The sequence below is a fragment of the Hakea prostrata genome, unplaced genomic scaffold (assembly GCF_041222555.1).
Source record: "Hakea prostrata isolate BN-2017 unplaced genomic scaffold, UWA_Hpros_2 contig_81, whole genome shotgun sequence".
In the NCBI taxonomy this organism is placed as follows: Eukaryota; Viridiplantae; Streptophyta; class Magnoliopsida; order Proteales; family Proteaceae; genus Hakea; species Hakea prostrata.
The window spans coordinates 58,138-82,062 of NW_028291200.1; the positions used below are offsets into that span (position 1 = coordinate 58,138).

A 23,925-nucleotide genomic window follows, 5' to 3' on the forward strand; every position below is an offset into this window, starting at 1 on the left:
GGGGGGGGGGGGGGGGGGGGGGGGGGGCAACCTCCCCCCAAACAAAAATTCGAAAAAAGAGGGGGGGGTAACTTAGGGGGGGGGGGGGGGGGGGGGGGGGGGGGGGTGCACATCATTTTTTCCTTTTTCTTGTGTGTGGGGGGGGGGGGGGCGTCAAAAGGACACTCCCCAATCCCAAACCAAACTTAAGCAAACACATTCTCAGATTAGTCATGACATACTCAATCAACAGTTCATCATATGCAAGAGAATGTAAAAGCAAAATCAGATTAAGCAGTAATAAGTAATTCATATAACATGAATAATGAAAAGGATAACATAAACAAGTGCTACTGTTCTCACAGTAGGAAATCAGAATTAAAATACAATAACAGTAGGTAATATCATAGTTTCATAAAGTAGAAACCAGAGATCAAGTAATCTATGTAGTTAAGGAATCAACTGTCCTTACCTGATTATCGAAGAATATGATCCAAAACCAAAGAGAGCAACTCCAAACTTAGCAAATAGACTCCTACCAATCATAGATACAACATTAGGAAAGATGCCTAAAAGATTAGAGAGCAAACGAATCAATTCGGGCGAAAAACGAAGCTACTGACTCCTTTGGTTGAGTGCTTGGTAGACTGGCCCAGTCAACCAAGAAGTCGACCAAGCAAGTCAGTACGGAATAGTGAAAACTGTTTTGGCCATAACTTCTTCGTTTGAAGTCGGATTGACCCAAAATTCGAAGGGGAACTTCCTAGGATGTATTAGAATCATATGGGAAGATAAAATCATCAAGTCATGGTCAAAATATGGGTTCTTGATTTGACCCAAGAAATTAGGGTTTCAACCTTATGGTTCCCATAAAAAGGTTATGATTACAGAATGAAAGGGAATAATTTGTTTGGTCAAAAGCAACAAGAAAATCATAGGAAACCTAATTTAGGTTAATAGAAACATTTCCCACGAGGTTTCCCTCACATGGGAGGTTACCAAGATTTTCCATAAGGATGATACAAGGGTTAGGGTTTCAAGAAAATCTTCGGCTAGGGTTGAGATCATGATGATGATCATAGATCTCAAAGAAACGAAGGAGATCACGAAGGGATGGTTGCAAGGATGCAGCATCAACTTACTGATCTCAATCAAGAACAAGATCAAAGAAAGAATAATTAGAATTTCAGAAGAGATACTAACCTTGAATTGTCAGATCAAAGAAGAGAGGTTTCAGATTTGCAGAGGAATCGTTCGAAATCACCAGAGAGAGTTTCGGAGAGGTCTTCTCACGTTCAAAAAGTGTTTAGGAGGCTGCCGTAACTAAGAAACTCGAAGTAGGGTTTAAATAGAAGTGAAAACCCCTAAAAATTACAAATTCTCGGATTTGGCAAACCCTTTGGTCGAGTGCTTGGTCGAGTGGTCCAGTAGACCAATCAGTCGACCAAGTAGAACAGCTCAAACAGGGATTCGGAGGTCTATACAGGGTCAAATTGAGTGAGGTTTTCTTCTACGAGTCAATCAAGAAGTCTAGTTTCCAGAAATACTTTTAGATCAAGAATTGGAGTTCATTAGGTCCACCAACTAAGCTCATATTCTTTGATGCGCAAGCAGGATTTGACAGACATAGTTCAGCAACTTCGGACAGGGATTTGAAAGGTTATATGGGGTCAAATTGAGTGGGGTTTTCTCCTGGAAGTCCATTACAAAGTCTAGTTTTGGGAAATATATTTGGATTGAGCACAAGAGTTCATTAGTATTTCAACTAATTCACCCCTCTTCGGTGTGCAGATTCAGAACAAAACTGATGGCTCTCATGGAAAGGCTAGGGGTAATCAAGATTCACCCTAGGAAAAGAGAAACAAAGAATGCACAATATGAAAAGGTGTTGGGAAGTTTCCAACAGATAAAAGAACATTAGGGTCTCAGATATGGTTACCTCTCATAAGAGTTGGTTACTTCCCATGAGAGTTACCCATAATAAACTCTCAAAAAAAAAAAAAAAAACAACCCAAGATAGATAAAGGAACATCTCATTAATATTTCAAAATCAAGAATGGAAATAGGAAGGGTGTACCAATGAGAGAAAAGAATGTAAATAAATTCAAAGGAAAGAAATCCTAATATCCCATGGGAAGACTAGGGAGAATAAAGATTCACCCTAGGGAATAAAGATAAAGAAATCATAATAAAGAAAGTCTTGGGGAGGATCCAATGAATTAATAGAAAATAGAAGGGTTGCCAATTGGTCCAAGGAAAAACAAGGATCAACTCCTCAATCATGAGGACACAAGGGAAGGTCATGGTAATAGTATGAGACCTTCCCCACAATCATAAAGATAGGTAGAAAATTCAGGGAAAGTATCATCAAGATTGTTGGTGGAATCAAATTCAAGAATCATCGCCATATGGCTTCAAGAACATAGAGTGAATTCCACTCTAGGGCTAAAAGAATTAGAGAAGAGGTCATTACAGCAGTGTAATACCCTTCTCATAATCAGAATATCAGAAGTAGAGAAGAAAGAATGAATTAAAGAAGAAACGAATTGAATACTAACCTTTTAGAAGAGAAACCGATGAAGAAATATGAACAGATGTTTGAGGGTCTTTCTTGGCTTCGAAGGAGAGGATCTAGGGCTCTTCCCACGTTCTCCAAAGGTTTAAAACAGATTGGGATTGAAAAACATGGAGTTCCCCCTCTTTAAGTAGCACACAGAGTCCAAGAATTACTAGGATTTCACCAAACTGACCAAACTGACCCTGTTGATTGATTGGTTGCCAAAGAGGAAGTTCTAAGGTCCTTTCCACGTTCTCTAGAGAGTTAGAAACCTAGTGGGATTGTTTACCACGAAATTAAAAGAAATAAAGCTTTTAAAAACCTTCAAAACAGAAAATTACCAAAATGCCATTGCCTAGACAGCTTGTTCAAAAATAGGGATTTAATGGGCCTAACTTCAATATTTTTGGATGGGCTTCTTTCAACGCATCATACTACTTACCTAGTATGGAGGGATGTCTTCAAACCAGGTCCAACTAAGCTCTAGGTCCATCAACTAAGTTCTTCTTCATCAATGAGTAGTTCAACACCAAATCAATTAAAGTTTCCATAAGGAAACACCATCATCAATATCTATGGGTTTTGGGTCAAACACCATATCTTCTACTGAGATGGCCCACAAAGACATCATCCCTCATTTTGGGACATTGGATCAACCCTAAGAGAAATGTCTGACATGGCTTCCTAAGATTTTCAAAGATAGTAAAACTGAAATCACGGTCAAACTTCAAAGTCAACATTAAACAAAACTGAAATCACGGTCCAACTTTAAAGTCAACATTTAAACTAACCCTTCTTTACCCAAAACAGATAGGGTGACCTGGCTAGGTTTGGGCTGGATTTCACAATAGGAGCCAAGTGCGAGTACTTTATGTGGCGCTAGGGTGGTGACAATAAAGAAACTCAAGTTAGGCCCAAGATGTTGCGACTAAACTAAGACTTGTATGGTGTTGAGAGGGACATACATTCTATTGTGTATAGAATCCTCCAACATAGCACGTATATCATACTATGTGTGCTTAGCGATCATTGGAAATGAGAGGATGGATCCCTACTCCTCTCATTGTGTGAGTCTTGGACTTTATGGTCCATTAGTGTTCTTACTGACTTTCGATGACATCATGAAATGAAGGGTTGATGTGATTATTTTGGGATGTTACTTATGGTCATGATTGATTCGACCTAAAGGGGCATTACTGGCAAAGGAGTCAATCCTAAGTGTAGTGATGGTTTGGGGCAAAAGAAAGGTTTGATTCAATTGCACCCTAAAAGTGTTTGCTGGCACCAACTGTATGTGTTACAGTAGTGAACATTCTAAGGACAAGAAGGTGATCTCTCAGAGGGATCGAGATACCTTTTTGTCTAATGAGTTTGAATAAACCTAGGACACTGTGGTATACTAATGCTTATTTGATGTGTTTCTTTGAGTGATGTGTCATTCTGACCTTCTGGGAAGGTTTCTAGTTTGGGGCTCACGTGTGCAATATATCACCAGTTGCACAACCCATTTTGCCTGTATGATCTGTGGATGTTAGTGTTTGGGACACAAGTGGTCTGTGTATTTGGGATACATAGCAAAGAGATCGATATATGTATATCTAGGATATACATGTGTGTCTAGGACACACTGTGAGAGAGAGATTGAATGGTTATATCTGGGATATACATGTGTGTCTAGGACACACTGTGACAGAGAGATTAACACTTGCCCTTGTGCAAGTGGGAGATGTTGGGATTTATTAATTGTTTTATTAATAAATTATATGCCCACGGACAAAACTGGAAAATCACTTTTAAAGCTGTTACAAAATATAGGGTTATATATTTGTAACCACCGCATCACTGAAAAAAGGAAATTATTCGTGCGTGAGAATTTTCCTAGTGAAAGGCGGCTCCCATCTCTCTCTCCCTCTCTCCAGGAAACACATGAAGGGTTTCCTTCCTTTTGCTTTAGATCTCCTTACCATTCTTTCCACACGTCATTTGGGTTGTGGAATTTATTCCCTTTCCTAGAGATTGTGGAATCACACCGGTGGAGCTTTGGTGGAGGAACGGGGATGTGGAATCCAGATTACTTCCCCTGCAGATACTCTATATTTAGGAAAACGAATCCAGGTAAGGATCTTTCCCCATCAATTATGCAATTGATATATATGGAGTTATTAACCTACAATTTCAGATTAGGGAAAACAAGTTGGAATGGGGCAATTGACTTGGGGTTTCTATTCTATGGCTAGGTGCAACTCTAGGGAAGGAGACAATGGTTGAAAAAGGGCTAGTGAGGTGGGCTTAATCAAGGAGTGGTGCTGCTACTTGCGCAGAAACTGAGGAGGAAGGGGATGACCTACGATTGATGAGGGTGAGGGGCTGGAGTTGCAGAATCAAGAAGGGAAGTTGCTAGGGTGAATTGTGACTAGTTTGGGGTTGATTTAGGTAAGAAGGAAAGGGTTGGGGAATGCTATAGCTGAAGTGGGAGGGAATGGGAAGGTTGTGGACAAGATAGGTGGGATGGGGATTATAGGTTACTTACTTGGGAGGGTGAGATGAGACTGGACCATGCACTAGAATGCCTTGAGGATCTCAGGTGCCTTACTAGCTGAAATTGGATTTCTTTCTCAATTAAATAGGCTCCAGGTAGATGAGAACCAATTATCATGACCAATACCTAAATCATTCTCAAAGTTAATATAAATTAAACATATGTGAGTGCCTTTTAGAACCAATGGTCATCTCTTGTTTGAAAGGACTTCTAAGTACTTTCAATGTGGTTAATCTGATCATTTGTAGTTTTTTGCAGCCACTTGAACAACAATTCAATTTTTGGGAGAATTCCACCTGAGCTTTCCAATCTAACAACTCTTTTTCACTTGTGAGTTCACATAGGATCTTGAGAAGTTCATATTATACCTTTAAAATTTAGTTTAGTTATTTCATAGTCTACAGAGGTAGATATTCTAGTCTATTTAAGTTTTACTCTTATGTTTTTCTTGTTTATGATTGTTAATATTTATAGGTACGTACACACTTTGCTAGGCCAAACTGGACCAAGGTCTTCTCAAACTTAGCTGCTAGACATGAAGAAGCGAAGATTGGTGAGTCAAATAAGCAAACCCATTAATCCCTTAGCAGTAAAAATGGTGAAGATTGTTCAACTGTTCCTGTCTTGTGTCTTCAACTCCAACTCTGTTGCCTGATCACTTTTATGTTATACATTTCATATTTGATCGAGTAGTTGAAGAAGTCAATGACATTCTCAAGGGTTGCAAGTCTAGGAAAATGAAGTATGAGGAGATGATGAAGAAAGCTGAAACTGATCCCAAAATAATAACAACAATGGGTGTTAAGCTTGGGAAGCAACTGATTAACATAGGAGATCAGGAAGTGAGGTGGAAGATCTTAGCAGGTTTTTGTGCAGAGATGATTCTATTTATTCCTTGTTATTTGCTGGTTTGGAAGAAAGGAGTGCAACATTTAGATTGCCAAGTGCCAAATTTGTGTCCTTTTTTTCTTCTTCTCTTATTGGTGTTTAGATTAACAATGTAACATCAAGTTGAGTGCTACATGTAGTTTTTTGTATATTTGTACACAAGTTGACTTGATTAATATGTATTTGGTATTATTTTTCTTAAATTTTGTTCTTTAAATACTTTTAGCTTTCTTGGATTTTTTTCGTATTCATATATTTGTATTGTCTTTCAAGAATAAATGTAATAACAACAAATATAGGGGAAATTAAAAAAATAAAAAATAAAAAATAATTGGTGGCGGTTTTTTATAATCCGCCACTAATTACATTTAAAAATCAATATCATTGGTGGTGGTAAACATAAACTGCCACTAATGAGAAGTATATTACGGCGGATCTACAAAAAACGCCACTAAACGTATTGTTATTACATTCAAGCATTATTTAAAAAAAATAAAAATCAACTTTATTGGAGGTGGTAAACAAAAAATGCCACTAATTGGAAGTATATTATAGCGGTTCTAAAAAAAAGCCACTAAGTGTGCACACCATTAGTGGCTTACTACCTCCCTGCAAAGACGATTAGTGGTGGTATTATCCACCGGTGTTTATCCCTATCATTAGTGGCGGTTGTATTATCCGTCGTTGGATATTCACACTACTAGTAGTGGTTTTATAAAATCGTCACTATCTACACTTTACACGCGCGTTACCAAAAACCGCCACCATTAAATGGCTGTAGTGGAATTGGTGACAGATATGTACCGGTTTTTTAAACACTATTAGTAGCGGATAAAACCGCCACTTATTCCAAATTTTTTTGTACTGAACAATTAAAATACTTTAGTATAATAACAATACAAAATGATAAAACATACTTTCTTTGGGACCCATTAGAGATGGAGTGCAGCGGAATATTTTTTACAGTCTCCCATGAAAATTGAATCTGTAGTTGATTATATGTTTAACTTAATACTAAGATGTTCTCCTTTAGACTTCTCCTTATTCATTGGATTGATGGAACAATATTTTTAAACTAACTCTTTTATGTGCAGAAAATAATGTGAGTCATTAGGATTTAGAGGGATCTAATATTTTTCTATATAGAAAAACTCATTAGATCATCCATCAAGATCTAACCGTCCTTATTAGCCCACACTATTCAGTCCATGTCGGAGTTTTAATTACCATATATTATCCATATTAGACCAACAAATGAAACAATATCAGAGTGTAATACAATCAATGAAGCCCACCTTGTATGAAACATTTTATTAATATTTTAACAGCTTAGACATGAGCCTTTTTGGAGGCATTTGCTCTTACAACTACCGGAGTATTACCACCACCACTACCACCTTTTTTACCTGATGTTTGTGGTGATGGCGGCTGGGGCCTTGAGGGCCCGAGGGGGAGATTGAGGGAGGTGAATTGACGGACTATTGGGGCTTAGAAGCGTGTCTCTTTTTTTTTTTTTTTTTTTTTGGCATTGGTTTCAGCGTGTTTAAAAACTTGAGATGGCAGGCATGTCAAGGAGCATTGGATTCCAAGGTTCGAAACCTTGTTTTCACTTTTCTCATCCCATTGTAAAAAAGTAGTGAAAAGAAAAGCCCATTCCGTTGTTTCCTTTTGTCTAGCCTCTGCCTGCTACCTTTGTCCCCTCTTTCTCGGCATTTCCCTCGTACGCTTTTTCCCTCCCAGTGTTCCTCTACAACCCCACATCCACATCCCCTCCTTTTGACTAAACAAAGGCAACACACTATGTAATATTGTAATGTAATAGCTTCTTCTTTTTTCTCTGAATGAGTGAGATTCGATTACTGTTCCTACCCAACAACACAAGTATAAAGGGGAGGATTCAACACAAGATTAAGACAGTCCATAAGAAGAAGATTTGATCCAGATATGCTATATGTTCCTACTGTCTCTCTGCGACAACATTATTTTGCTTTGTTTGATCGGAAAGAATTTGAATCCAGATTGGCTTAATTAGGGAAGGGTTGGGCAGTTAGGCACTTGGGCCTGCAGCGGTTTCCAATATATTTCACAGATCAGTTATGTCGGTCATGGGAATGAAACCATTTCTGGAATGGTCATAGGTACTGTAGAAGAAAGTGTTTTATATACTATGAGAGAAAATCTTCCCCATTTAATTAATGAAATAAATCGAAAAAGTGAGATTTTGACTAGTTTCAAAGAAACAGAATTTCTTACAAAAAAAATAAAAAAAACAGAAAGAGGATTCAATTATTAATGAAAAATTGATGTTACGCCGGGCCGACGTATTGTTTTGTCTCGATCAGATGCAGTTGGAAACTTGGAAAAACCACGGACACCCCCACTTCTTTCAAGTTTCAACCATTCATTCGGTTTGAAAGAAAACCCAAACAGAGAATCAGGAGGATTGATTGATTGAATCTAAAGAAGATGTTGTTAACAGAGAAAAGCCGTGAAGAAGAAGCATTGACAATTGGTCACCGATGGATTTCCCTATCTTATTAATAATTTTTATGAAGATTCCCGTGCAGCTTAATCCATTATTAACGAGACACAGCACACCCTACTTGTTCATGCTGGGTCTCACAACTGCTGGCAAAGGCTCCTCAAAGACCCAGAAAAGGCTCCTCAGAAATAAAACCCCATCACTCCACAATACTGCAAAATCCTCATTTTGGTGTTTTTCTTCATTCCCCATTGAGGTTTTTCCTTTTCGATCAAGACTTAGGTTGCAGAGACAGACACGAGGGTCCTGTTTGGGGCCAAGATGATGAATTGGGGCCAAGATTATTATCATTATTTTCTTTTTGGCGGGTGGCAACGGTCGCTTTCCATGATTTTTTCCATGGGTGGAGGAGGAAGCCCTTGAAGACCCATCATCATATCGATCACCGTCGCATATTGCTGCAGATTTCCATCAAAACCACCTCAAAGTTTCATTTCCCTTTTGGGTTTTGTTTTTTCTGGTGCAGCTGCTGGTTTTTATCATAAAAGAGTAACTAGGAGGGTGGTTCTTGCTTAAAGGAGAAGAGCTGATACCAGTCATATGAGGAGATTTATTACTGTAAGTACACTAATTGTTGTGCAATTCCCTCTTTCTTCTTCATCCATCACTCTATTTCTTATTCTCAGTTTTCAGAAATATTAGAGAAAGCAGAGCCAGATCTGAGGGATATTGCTTTTTGTTTCTGTTGGTGTCTTTTTTTCCATCTCTTTTCCTGTAATAATAATAATTTTCGCTCTGCATGGAAACATTCTGGAAGGAATTATAATTTAGTAAGGTTCTTCGTAGTTTGTTTATAATTTAGTTCTTTATCTGTGATTTATCTTTACATAACTTCTCCCTGCATCATGTATGAATCCCCTTACCCTCTTCTTTTAGGATTCAGTGCTCACAAGTTGGCTTCCCTTTAAATTCCAGTAAATTTGATTCTGGTCGGTCCTCTTTGCTTTGTTTGAATGTAATGCAAGATTTTCCCACCTTTTCTTCCTCCTCTCTGCCTTTTATTCCTCTGTTTACTGATAACGGGAGGTAAATTTCATTTTCAGCTGATGGAAGTGCTTCTGGTACTTGCATCGATTGGTGAAGCTCGATGGGCTGTTATGGGCAGCCGGCATTGTAAGCAGATGAGCTCAGGGAGAGTCCGACCACATAGTGTCACCATAACTGAATTTGGAGCTATTGGAGATGGGATAACCCTCAACACAAAAGCTTTTCAGAATGCAATATTCTATCTCAACTCATTTGCTGACAAGGGTGGCGCCCAGCTTTTTGTCCCTGCCGGCCAATGGTTGACTGGAAGCTTTGTTATCATCAGTCATCTAACTTTATTGTTACATAAGGATGCTGTAATTCTTGGATCAGTGGTGAGATCTCTACTCCTCAAGTGTTATGATTCAACAAGTTTATAGCATGTGAAGGTGCTAGCTAACTTAGCTGATAAGATCACTTACTTGTACTGGTACTCACTCACCAACCCGGATGAATTCACATCTTCATCCAATCTTTAGGTTCTTCTGCCATCCCCGTGCGGGGGGCAGTGGTGGGTTTCCTCGCTCTCTCTCTCTCTCCGCAAAAGATATTACATAGTTTAGAGGCTGGTACAAGCTTGGCAACTGTTTGCACCTACATGTTTAGCAAACGTATAATGTATGTGATATAATCAGCTGGTCTAACGAAATTACAAGACAATGATCAGTTCTACAATTTTGGGTATCAATCTTGTCTTTTGACAAATGTTCTTATTGGAGGGTCTGGTGATCCTAATTAAGTATTTATCTGGTTTCTTTCAGAACTCTAATGATTGGCCAGTTGTTGATCCTCTGCCTTCATATGGCAGAGGTAGGGAATTGCTTGGTGGAAGGCATCGAAGCCTTATTTATGGATGTAATCTGACAGATGTTGTTATAACAGGTGAGCAAAGTTGATACAGAACTGATGTTGAGATGTCTATATATCTACCTGATCAGTTTCCTAACATTGAATGCTTGAAGATGCAGGTGATAATGGAACCATTGATGGGCAAGGAAGTTTCTGGTGGAATTGGTTCAACAGTGGAACCCTGAACTACACTCGGCCCCATCTAATTGAGTTAATGAATTCAACTGGCGTGGTCATCTCAAACTTGACCTTCTTGAACTCACCATTCTGGACCATCCACCCTGTATATTGCAGGTTTTTCTTCCTCCCTTACCTTCTCCCTCCTCCCCCCCGCAAAAAAAAAAGGGGGAAAAAAAAGTAAATTTTCTTTCTTGCTCTCTATCCTTCACTTTTTATATATTGCCTACTATAGAAAACAATGCACATGGAGTTATCCACTGTATTAGGGGAAGAATTGAGACTGTGTTTGCTGGATGAACAGCGAAGTACTTGTCCAGAATGTCACTGTCATTGCTCCTCTTGATTCACCAAACACAGATGGGGTGGATCCAGGTAATTTCATCCTTTATTGAATATTTAATTAAGCAGTTGTTAAATTTTATATCTGTTAATATTGGTTGCATTCAGTTCATAATTCCTTGTTGAATTAGCTCCTTTCTTGCGTAGGTGAACCTACAGACTGGAGAACCCACTTTCCAGTTCTCCAGCAAGTTTTCTGTAGCCCCAAGGAGTACTGTAGTACCATAGCCTAGAAGTATGTATAGTAAAAGATTTAATACCTCAAAGAACAGTGATAATACAAATTCAGTAAGTATACTCCAGAGTTTAAAATTTTCTGTCTAACTTGGAGAAGTATCTTAGACAATAATAGATCACAGAAGACATACGGGAATTAACTATTTGCTTGGACATAGAAGATGAATGATAAATCACTTCAGATCTTTGAGCTTGACAAAAAACCCCAAGAAACAACTGATGGGTTAATTCAAAAACTAGGGATAAGGTGCCCAAAGAATGAAGTATAAAGTTTCTTGGTGTTGAAGCCTATGGTTTCCGGTTATTTCTAATGAGCTAGATTAGGTATACTGCATGTTCTGAAAGTCCACTTTTAAGCCAGAGTGACCTACTCTGTATGTCTAACTGATCTGGATACTTGCTTCATGGGAACATCAACAGATGCTGGAAATTAAATTAAACCAAGTTTTGAATATTAGCAGGGACCTCAAATACAGAGTCAAGTATCACCGTTAAAAAGCAAATGAACTGCCTTGGTTGTTTACAGCAGTTATATCATTAGTCTCCAAGAATCAATCTCTTCCTTGGAAAAACATTCAATCTTCTGGTTCCCTTTTTTCTGAATAATCGATTCGGTCGTAACACCTCTTGTTTAAATCTATCCAGACTCATGTAGTGATGTGTGCATTGAAGACTGCTACATCAGCACTGGTGATGATCTGATCTCCATAAAAAGCGGTTGGGATGAGTATGGCATTAAATTTGGTCGACCCAGTTCAAATATTATCATCAGAAACATTTCTGGTGAAACATTATCGAGCTCTGGAATTGCAATTGGAAGTGAAATGTCGGGTGGTATATCAGAAGTTTATGCAGTAGACCTGCGCTTCTTCAATTCGAACACTGGTATTAGAATAAAGACATCTCCAGGAAGGGGTGGTTATGTAAGGAACATCTATTTTTCAGACATAACAATGACCAATACAAAGAGAGCGATCAGGTTCACTGGCCAGTATGGTGAGCACCCAGATGAGTTTTATGATCCAAATGCTCTCCCTATCGTAGAAAATATTACATTCAAAAATATCAGAGGAGAAAACATCAGAACTGCAGGCCTACTAGAAGGCATAGAAGGGGATAATTTCTTCAACATTTGCCTATTCAACATCACACTCAATGTAACCTCCAAAACCCCATGGAACTGTTCGCATGTTCAAGGCTTTTCTGAATTGGTTTCTCCCGAGCCTTGTGAACCTCTTAGGGAGAAAATCACCCCTGGAGATTCATCAGCTTGTTTCCATCTTTCCAACCATTTGCAATGCCCAAGTGGTAGAAACAGACCCCCCTGGTTGCTACTATGGTGAGGTTTTTTTTTTCCCCAGCAACATACATAACCTGCAGTACAATTGTGACAATAACCATTTTTTTCTTCTTTTGATTTTTTTTGTGTTCCCATTGAGCTTTGTGCTTTTCTCTCCAAAGGAAAAGAAAATGATTCTTGCCATGTCCCAACATGTTAGATGATCTCTTGATGTCTTGGACAGGGAAATAGTTACCTGACATATCAAAGTTTTTGCTTATAATGGTATGTTGATCTGTAAGTGTCGATTGATGATTTGTTTTTGTAACTTTGTGTGTATTAACAAATAATTGAGTGACTCATAAGAAATCAAAATATGGCTTGTTGTGTTATCAGGTGTTTGAGACTTGATAGTCTAATAAAATAGTAGACATGTCTCGAGTTACGCATTTGTTTGCAGCTAAGATTTTTCTTTGATACATAGACCTAAATTCATGACCTCTTCACTAAGAGATGTTAATCATTACCGAGAAATCCTTTGATGGTTATTGATACAGAGGCTTATACAAGAATTGAATGCCAAAAACACAAGACCTTCATGATCCTGATGGATGGAAAGTTTTTGTTAGCTTCCCCCAGATTACTTCAAATTTGAGCCCCTGCTTTAGATTAATTAAACATAAAATACCTGCATAGGCCTCGTAATTACAGGGCAGCTGGAGCCTACAGTGGTTTTCAAATAGGTGAAACCCATCTGGTTCAAGGGATTTTGCTGGGCTAGTGACACTGATGTGGTAGAGCCTGTGGTGTCCAGTATTGGATGGCTGCCGCCTAATCTTCATTAAATCCCAGCAGCTCAGACAATGGGTAGGTTCGTTTTGAAAGAAAATTCGATTTTTTTTTCGCACTTAAATTGGTTATATGTGCACGTGGTGTTTTGAGCAGTTGAGATTTAATGAAGATTAGGTGGCACCATCAAACGCTTGGCATCACAGGTTTCACCACGTCAGCGGCATTATCTTAGAAAGATCCCTGTTCAACTACCGTCATGGTTTGGGTTTTCTGGGTCTTTGACACCTGTGAACATTCCCAATTCAACTGACATGTATTCATGTTTTTAAGACACCCTCACCGAGCCCATAATCCATGTATGACATGCATTTCAAGTCTTTGTCAGTTGAGAATCTTCACCGAATAAGATATGATCCCTCCTAGCTTTTGATGTAAGTTATCAAAGTATACAGCGGAGATTAAACAGCTAAACTTTCTCGATGGCTGAGAGAAAAGAAAATTATTGGAGGGAACTGAATAAAACAACAAAAGACTATCGAGGGGATGCTTCATCTCCAGCCTTGTTCAAAACAGAGCAGAATACCTGTCTAGAAATATGTCTCAAATTTCATTTGACATCTCTGTTAGCTTCAAGTTGAAGCTGTTCCTGTACTTATGCTTTGGTGACATCAAAGCACCAGGTAGGTAACTGGAAAACTGCTTTCTTGAGCTCAAAAACATCCTTGGTGACCCTGGAAACCATACTTTGGAAATGAGAGGTATAGTCCTTGATCCTGTACCAATTGTGATGTTCTTTCTCTTGATTTATCAGTGGTCCATTTTGTTTCTGATGGTAGTGTCTTCAAAGATTCATGTTCTACTGCTGGCTTCTGTGTCATTAGCCAGCCTTTCCCTTGACTTTTCAGCTCCTTTCAGAGCTTTTTCTCTGCTCATCTTTATCATCAGCTTCCATGAGTCATGCTTGCAAAATAGCCAGGCTCCTTATTGAAGTTAGAAGACTCAGATCCTCCTGCAATTTTTTTTTTCACAGTTTCATCGGTTTCTGAAACTTAAAGCAACTGTTAAATTGCGGAAGATGGTTAGAAAGACAAAAATAAGTGTACAACCTGGGATGCTTCGCCTTCTCTGCTTATAAACTTGGACATAGATAAATGTGTTTCTCTATGGGAAGTTAAGAGTCAGTACTCTCATCTAACGAAAAAGCTGAATAATTTAAAATTTCCTTTTCTGCAGGTGGTTATCTTCCATCATGGCCTTTATGTAATCATGAGTTCTCATTCCCTGAAGCAATAATTAAGGACTTCTATACATCAATAAAACTTTGAAGACTAATAGTCAGGTGGCGAACTGCAGAAGAGCAGGGTTTATCCGAGCAGAAGGTAATCTCTCAAGAACAAAGAAATAGAAGTATAGCAAGCATTCAAGCAGAAGGTAATCTCACAAGAACAAAGAGACTGGTCACTCAAATGTTTGATGTTTGATGGTAGAAAGCAAGAAGAAGAAAAGCTACAAAAGTACAGTTTCATGCAAGTTACAAAATAAATGTTTTAAACAAATGTTATTTGGGAATGTGGCATTTCAAGTTAGTTGGAACTGATTAAAAATGTTGGTAAACTCTATATATCTCTATTCAATAATAGAAAGTATATAAATCATCCATTACCTGGATTTATTTTTCCCAAAAATAGAATTACCACAACGGAAGTATTTTGGATCGACGTCCTCATTCCTCCATTAACTCGTCACCAGTTTGATTCCACAATCACGAGGAAAGGGAATGTATTTCACAACCCAAATGCCGTGTGGATGGAAGAAAGTGAAGACCAAGAGTAAGGAGAAAATCCACACAGAACCTTCCTCCTCCTGCATTTTCTAGGCGAGAGGGAGGGAGAGAGAGAGCCGCATTTCAAGAAATTTCACGTAACGCAATCACACTCACTTATGCGGTGGTTACCAAAATATATAACTCGATATTTTGTAACCGCTCAAAAGGTGAGTTTTCTAATTTTGCCCTTGGAAATATAATTATATTAATAATTAGAGCAAATTGCACTAAAACCCCAAATGGAGGCCTTAAAGCATTGATACCCCGCTTTATGTTTAAAAAACACAAAGACCCCAAAATTGGATTTTTATTAGATATATTTGTCCAATTTATCAATGAAAACAATTAAATTTATTGTAAGATGAGGAATTGCTCCTCTAAAAGTTAGTTTTCACAAGACCCCAATAGGGTATTGATAGTTACAACTTAATTAAGTCCTATGCTAAGTAGGAAAATGAAATATAGAAATAAAACTCTAGACTTATGAGGAAACATAATCCTATTCTAATTAGGAAACATCAGTCCATGTTTTCAACACTCCCCCTCAAGTTTGAGCATATATATATTTTTAATGCCTAACTTGTTCATAATGTAATTGAATATCTTCGTGCTCAAGCTCTTTGTGAGCACATCAGCCCGTTGCTCGTTTGAAGTAACAAAGGTGATATGGATCAGCCCAGCCTCAAGCTTCTCTTTGATGAAATGTCTGTCACTCTCCACATTCTTAGTCCTATCATGTTGTACTGGATTATGAGCTATGCTGATTGCTGACTTACTATCTGAGAATAACTGTATAGGAACCTCCAAATCTGTCCCAACCTCTTGAAGCAGCCCTTTAAGCCATAGTACCTTACAAATGCCTTGAGCAATCGCCCTAAACTTGGCCTCGGCACTGGATCGTGCAACTACAGCCTGTTTCTTGCTTCTCCAAGTCACAAGGTTACCTCCCACATATACACAATACCCAGATGTAGACCTCCTATCATCTGGACATCCTGCCCAATCTGCATCTATATATGCCTCAATCTTCAAATGTCCATGAGCTGAAATTAAAATTCCTTTTCCTGGAGTAGTCTTCAAGTATCTCAAGATCCGATATACTGCATCCAAATGTGAGGAATAAAGATCATGCATATACTGGCTAACAAGACTAACTGCAAAAGTTATGTCAGGTCTAGTGTGACATAGATATATCAATTTTCCCACTAATTTTTGATACCTTATCTTGTCAACTGGTTCTCCTTCCTTTGCCTTCAAGTGTAGGTTAGGCTCAATAGGAGTCTCAACAGACTTACATCTTAGCATTCCAGTTTCCTCAAGAAGATCCAATGTATACTTCCTCTGGGATAAAGATACACTGCTAGTAGAATATGCCAACTCTAAACCTAGGAAATATCTTAGTTTCCCCATATCTTTGATCTCAAATTAAGTTCCCAAAAATGTCTTTAATGCTGAAATATCATCGCCACTACTGCCTGTGATCACAATATCATCCACATATACTAAAAGTATAGTAGTGTGGCAACCATCTCTTTTAATAAACAAAGTGTGGTATGCATTGCTCTGCTTATAGTCATTAGATATCATTGTCTTATGGAACCTTCCAAACCACTCTTTTGGAGATTGCTTCAGCCCATATAAAGCCCTCTTTAACTTGCACACTTTCCTATAAGTCTCTGTAGTAGAATACCCATGTGGTATATCCATATATACCTCTTCTTGGAGTTCTCCATGCAAAAAGGCATTCTTCACATCTAATTTTTGTAGGCTCCACCCTTTATTAATTGCACATGAAATAATAGTACAAACTGTGTTCATCTTAGCAACAGGGGCAAATGTCTCCTGGTAGTCAACGCCATAAGTCTGAGTGAAACCTTTGGCCACCAATTTTGCCTTGTACCTTTCAACAGTCCCATCTACCTTGTACTTGATCACAAACACCCATTTGCACCCAACAGTTTGCTTTCCTATGGGCAAAGTCACCAAGTCCCACATTTTGTTTTTTTCCCAGAGCTTGCATTTCCTCATACATAGCTTCTTTCCAATTTCAGTGAGATAATGCCTCCTACCAAGTGTTAGGAATAGAAGTAGAGGACAAAGAGGAAATAAAACTTTGAAATTCTAGAGATAGAGACTGATATGAAACATAATTGGAAATAGGATATTTGGTGCAAGTTCGAGGCTGCTTTCTTAATGCAATTGGTAAGTCTAAAGTAGGATAGAAGAAGGGTCAAAGACAGATTCACCTAGAGGAACGGATTGTTCAGGGCCAGGAACCAAAGCTTTTGACTGACTTGGTTCAGAAGGGGTCACTTGTTGCTTTTTTTGATAGATCTTTAAAGGTCTAGTCTCCCCTTGTATATCATCCACCATCTGTTCCTGTCCGGTCATTCCATCTTCCAAAGGAGGATCATCTGTAGGAATCTCAGGAGAAATATCGAAAGGAGGAATCAAAATTGGAACCTCTTCACTAAAACTCTCCCCCTGAAGAGATGTAGGGGGAAAAAAAGGAATTTGTTCCTAGAACACAACATCCATAGAGACGAAAAAACGACGAGAACTAGGATGATAACACTTATACCCCTTCTGTGTAGGAGGATAACCCAAGAAAATGCACTTTAACCCACGAGGATCTAACTTTCCATGAACATGGTGGTTTCGGACAAAGGCAACACATCCAAAAACCTTAGGTGAGACTATAAAGACTGCTGTACCTAAAAGAACCTCAAGGGGACAACGTTGGTCTAAGACTCGGGAAGGCATTCGGTTAATTAGATATGCCGCAGTAAGAACGGCTTCACCCCAAAACCGAAGAGGCACATGCATAGAAAACATGAGGGAACATGCTACCTCAAGTGGATGTCTATTCTTGCATTCGGCAACCCCATTTTGAGGTGGAGTGTCGATGCAATTGGTGTATGATGTCATGGTTTGCTAAGTAGGAAGGGAATGCGCCACCCAAGTACTCAGTTCCGTTATCCGTATGAAGGATTTTGATTGTCGCCCCAAACTGAGTCCTAATCATATTATAAAAATTTTTAAAGCACGAGAAAACGTCACTTTTTTGGTGAAGTAAGTAAACCCATGTGGTCCTAGTACAACAGTCAATAAAGGTAACAAACCATCTATGACCAGATACAGACACGGTCCGAGAAGGACCCCACACATTAGAGTGAATGACTGAAAAAGGAATTTTACTACGATTATTTGAAATAGGGTAAACATGCTTAGTCTATTTGGCCAAAATACATGCCTCACAATAAAAATCATTTAAATTGCACCTTTTAATCAGATGAGAAAATAATTTGGACAAAATAGGTAAAGGAATGTGGCCAAGACGACTATGCCACTGTAATAAGGTAAAAAGTGCAGGGGAGGTGGAACTAGAGACTGTAGAAAGAGCTGATGGGGAACCCATCCATTAAGTATAGCCCCCCTTTCTGTCTACCATTGCCAATCGTAAGCCCTGTTTCCAGGTCCTGAAACACACAATGAGAGGGAAATAAAGTTATTTTGTAGTTCATATCACGAGTAAGGCTACTAATATATAAAAGATTAGCCGAGAACTTAGGAACATGCATGACATTAGATAAGGTAAGACAAGGCGAACAGATAATAGATCCTTTCCCAGAGATAGGGGAGAGAGACCCATCAGCCGTTCGAACATCCTGAGCAATAGGGACAAATGAATAAGTATGAAACATAGTAGATGAGCCTGTCATATGGTCGGTTGCCCCAAAGTCGATTACCCAAGAGGGATAAGTCAAATTGACATTGTGACAACCAAAAATACTTGTGGGGATTTTTGGATCAACAGAGGGATCAATGACAGAGGCTATACTTGTACTGGAAGTCGGACCTGGAGAAGATGAGTCAAGTCTGGACATCAATTGGCGAAGGTGTTGGAGCTCATCTGAGGAAAGAGGTGTCGGAGTACTCAGGGTGTTAGAACTAGCTTGATCTGTAGATGTTTGATTGTTGCCTTTGATTCCATTTCTTCTTTCTCCACAGGAATTTGTTAGACGTCCATGCAACTTCCAACACTTGTCCTTTGTATGACGCTCTTTTCCACAATACTCACACTTTACTGGAGGGTGAAAATTACCAAAACTAGATTTATTATTGCCATCAATGCAGATCTATCAGATGTTTGAGTATGTACCATAGCTGTCCTTTGACTGTCCTCGGTATCTACCATGGCATAGGCTTGAGCTAGAGAAGGGAAAGACTCTCTAGAAAGGATCTGTGCGCGAATTTGATCAAATTCTATATTCAATCCTGCCAAAAAATTATAAACTCTCTGTTTATCTTCCCATTGTTGATAGGCAATAGCATATTCAACATTCTTTGGTGTAAACTTCCCATAGAAATCTAAAGTCTTGTAATATCCCCGAAGAGTGTTATAGTACTGAGAAAGAGGAAGGTCCTTCTGCTGTAACTGATTGATTTTCCGTCTAATTTCAAAGCACTATGCATTATTGCCAACTCTGGAGCATGTATCTTTAGTAACTTTCCACATAGTTGCCGCATCAGGAAGGAGGAGATAACTCTCTGCTATGCTAGATTCAATGGAGTTGATGAGAAAACCCATGACCAAGCATTCATCTTTATACCACTTGAAAAGTTGCAGACTAGGTGTGGAAGGTTTGGTAGAAGTTCCATCAAGATGGTCAGTAAGACCACGAGCACCAATAGCGAGGGAAACTGAACAAGACCATCTAAGATAATTTGTCTCACTAAGTTTCACAGTGGTTATCTGAAGCGGAGAAAACTCACGATCCTTTTAAATGGAAGACATGGGAGACTCTTCAGATGTACCAGATAAAGGAGATATGGGATCATCCATCATCGCAAGGAGAAATTATTCAAAAAGTCCTTGAACTTTTTCAAAATTTACGAAAAAGTCCCTAAAATATTTTCAAAATTACTCCCACTAATTCACGAGAAAAGTATCTCTTTAGGTACCTCCAATTGGTATATTGTTTAATCAAAGTACACCAGGAAAGTTTCCAGGAAAGACTGGAGGGACACAACCGGTCCGCTTAAATACCAGACTCCTTAGACAAAATTTTCCTAGACATGCACTTAATCACCCAATATACATTTCCAAGATACCCAAAAAGAAAACAAACATGTGAATAGTGACTTCAAAAAAATTTCTACAGCACCTCTGTAGGATGAAAATATAACCTTGCTTTGATAGTGAATAGCCACTTCAATTTTTTTTCTTCTACAGCACCTTTGTAGGATGCAAACAAAACCTTGCTCTGATACCATGTTGTAATGTGAGGAATTGCTCATCTAAAAGTTAGTTTTCACAAGACCCTAATAGGGTATTTATAGTTACAACCTAGTTAAGTCCTATACTAAGTAGGAAAAGGAAATATAAAAATAAAACTCGAGACTTATGAGGAAACGTAATCCTATTCTAATTATGAAACCTCAGTCCATGTTTTCAACAAAATCAGTGTTTATTTTGTTTCAATTCAAAAAATATTCCTATAATAAATACTATATGGACTGTTTTCATTGAAAAATCTGATAAATATATCCAATGAAAATCCAATTTTGGGGTCTTTGTGTTTTTTAAACATAAAGTGGGGTGTCTGTCACATCCTCCCAGCCGGTACCCTAACTGGCATACCTGAGAGTGTAATCCACAGCCCCGAAGATCAAGTATCGAGGAAATTATCCTCCCACATATTAAATAACACAATCATAAACAGGAAATAATCAAGGTTTAATATTATAAACAAGGTTCAAAACAAGAAATGAATAAACAATATAGTCAGAGTGTGGAAAATGATACCGGACATCTAAAGATATAAAAAGAAGTAGAGTGAGGTGGAAACTCACTCCACAAAATACAGCGGAATGTAGTATGTAAGTCTAAAAGGAATAACAACTAAATCAAAGGAACTAAGAAAGATAAACTAAACATAAGAGTCTTCTATTCTATAGATGACATCTTCAAAATAGTGGACTTCATCAATCCAACTGAGATGTTCCAATTCCACGTTGCCTTTAATCGTGGTACGAAACTTGATCAACTGAGGGTCATCAGCGTAATCTTGATTGTCGCCAACACCTTGCGTGTAGCACACTTCATCGGCTTGCGCTTCAGTGTATGGTTCTTCATAGTAGTCAGTACTGTTAGAATAGTCTAACAAAACAATGTACAAAAAGGAATGAGTTTCGAAGAAACTCAGTAAGGTAGTTAATCCATAACAACATAAATAACATGTGGCAAAACATAACAAGATGCAATGCAGTATGAAAAAGATAAGGTATGTATGCATCTAAACTCTATGTATGCTGGTCTCTATTGGCAGACATGCTTTAAGTCATAGTACCATACTTCTTTGGGTAGGTCACGCATACGGCTCCTATTGGTAGTGGGTCCGGCATCCCTCTCAGACATTCCATGGCTGGGGGTTAAGTCAACACTCTCTCACATAACCATTTGGTATAAGTACTGGCGCATGTCAGGGTAAAGCCTAGCCCAATGCAAGTCATCTACTCAGTTACATCAACTCAAGTCCAGATACTTCCATTCCTCCCCTCTCGGGATCCTTTCCGGTATCCTTTCCACTAGAGTCAGCGTATTCGACTCTCTCAAATACGGACTCATCAACCCTATTGGTTATCCACATATGGTAAACGGGAAGCTCTCATGTCCTCTCACGGATATAACTTACCGATCTTAAGCGCCCATGAGCCCAAGTCTAGCCATATGCAACCCTCCAATACATGGCCCCCACAATGTGATTCCCGTCCTCTCACGGGTTGGTTACCGATCTTGAGCGCCCGTGAATCCCCATTGCTGTCACGGGTCGTTCGGTCTCAATACCCTTCCGATTTGGGTATGATATAATGGGGACATCCTAGCCAAACACTGCTAGACAGCCCTAGGTATGACAATCAATAATTCGGGAAAGCGTCGATGGACAACCCCGGAAACATCCCATACTATTTCCGATAATGTCCAAGGACAGAGTGTCAAAAGGACACCTCTCAATCCCAAATCATACCTAATCAGACACAATCTCAGATCAGACATGACATACACAATCAACAGTTCATCATATACAAGAGAGTATACAGTCATAATCTAATCATTAAACAACATAGTAATAAGCAATTCATATAAGCTTAAATGATAAAAGAAAACATAAACAAGTGCTATTGTTCTCACAGTAGTAAATCAGAAATATAAAGTATAACAACAATAGGTAAACTCATAGTTTCATAAGGTAGAAACTAGAGAGTATGCGATCTATGTAATTAAAGAATAACTGTCCTTACCTTCTAACTCGTAAAGAAACTTAGGGAAATCAAGTAAGACCTTGACTAAACCTGAGAAGAAACTCTTAAACAAGTGTATACAACATGTTAGGAAAGATACATAGAAGGAAAGATATCAAATCAATCAAAATAGACCAAGAATGAGGTTGCTGTACTCATTGGTCGATTGATTGGTCTACTGCCCCAGTCGACCAATGAGTCGACCAACAGAGATAGTGGCCTTCAAGAATCAGAATTTTTAGAATAAGAAACCGAATTTGGTGGTTCAAAAGGGTACAAAATAAGGGGGAAACTATAATGGTAGCATCCTAGTATATAGAGGACATCAAACCACCACCCAAACCAAGTTTCCAAGTTACAACTTAGGAATCAAAAAGGTTAACCTAATTAGGTTAAAATCATGAATCATGAAGAAAACATAATATGATCAAGGATAAATAATTAGAGGATGATAGGTTACAATTCTTGTAAGGAAAACACATTGATTGGCTATTAACAGGGTCAAAAACATATATCCAAGGAGTTAGGGTTTCACCATTTTTGGCTCCCATGAAAAGGTTGAGATCACAGGATGAAAGGGAAGTACAATGTTGGCCAATTACAACAAGAAAACTATAGAATATTAAATTTAGATCAACCTAAATACTACCCATGAGGTTTCCCTCACATGGGAGGTTACCAAAAGGTTTCCAGAAAGATCATACAAGGGTTAGGGTTTCAAGGGTTAATTCGGCTATGGTTGAGATCATGATGATGATCATAGATCTCAAGGAATCGAATGAGATCATGGAATAGATGGTTGCAAGAATGCAGCATCATCTTCCTGATCTCAACCAAGAACAGATAAAAGAAAAGAAAATCAGAGATAGAAAAGAAAAGAGATCATAAACATACCTTTGATGCAGGAGGATGAAGATCACTTGAGTTCTTGTGAGATATCAACCACAGATGCAAGGGAATTGACTAGAATGAAGTTCTAACTCGTTCCAAAGGCTTAGGAGGCAGATGAGGCTGAGTATTCCCGAGATTAGACTTAAATATAGTAGCCACGACCTAATTTACAAAAACAAAATCAATTGGTCGATTGATTGGTCGATTGGTTCAGTCGACCAATGAGTCAACCAATCAGGACAACAACTTCAAAACAGGGAATTGAAGGCTCAGATCCAATCCAAACATCAAGGGGTTTTGCACACATCGAAAGTGACATACCTAGTAGGTAGAAATGCCTTCGAACCAATACAGAGAGCACTCCAAGTCCATCAACTAATCCGATCTTCATCAGGGTGCAGTTTCCATAAATGGAACACTGACATCAACACTCAAGGGTTTCAATCCAGTCACCAAGTCTCCTACAGAAATGGCCCAAAGCTGACTTCTTGCCTTACTTCGGGTTGCTGGACCTACAAACAACAGGGTTTCCGAGTCAGGGTTAGGGCTGGGTTTCACAGTGTCAATACTTTAAGCCCTCCATTTTGGGGTGCTAGTGCAATTTGCTCTAATAATTAATAAATCACAACATCTCCCACTTGTACAAAGGCAAGTGTTAATCTCTCTGTCACAGTGTGTCCCAGACACACATGTATAT

General features: G+C 38.7%; 1 protein-coding gene across 3 annotated transcripts; it reads left to right on the plus strand.

Annotated features, from left to right (window-relative positions):
* Positions 1-8,295: 8,295 nt before the first annotated feature.
* LOC148998967 (putative polygalacturonase) lies at positions 8,296-14,899 on the plus strand. 3 transcript variants are annotated; one of them, XM_089141573.1, is made up of 7 exons: positions 8,296-9,063; positions 9,549-9,866; positions 10,293-10,413; positions 10,494-10,674; positions 10,862-10,932; positions 11,782-12,475; positions 14,441-14,899. In XM_089141573.1, exons 1-7 carry the CDS (start codon positions 9,046-9,048, stop codon positions 14,469-14,471), a joined length of 1,434 nt encoding a protein of 477 aa, XP_088997699.1. In that variant the 5' UTR covers positions 8,296-9,045; the 3' UTR covers positions 14,472-14,899. The 3 variants fall into 3 exon arrangements, with proteins under 3 accessions (XP_088997699.1, XP_088997700.1, XP_088997702.1); XM_089141574.1 differs by having other exon boundaries at positions 10,500-10,674; XM_089141576.1 differs by lacking the exon at positions 14,441-14,899 and having other exon boundaries at positions 10,500-10,674; positions 11,782-13,271.
* The last annotated feature ends 9,026 nt before the right edge of the window (positions 14,900-23,925 follow it).

Bases quoted from the DNA above. Each gene is read 5' to 3' on its own strand.
- LOC148998967 (XM_089141573.1), top strand. The intron at 9,867-10,292 runs GTGAGATCTCTA...GGTTTCTTTCAG, and splicing joins CTGTAATTCTTGGATCAGTG to AACTCTAATGATTGGCCAGT. The intron at 10,675-10,861 runs GTTTTTCTTCCT...CTGGATGAACAG, and splicing joins ATCCACCCTGTATATTGCAG to CGAAGTACTTGTCCAGAATG.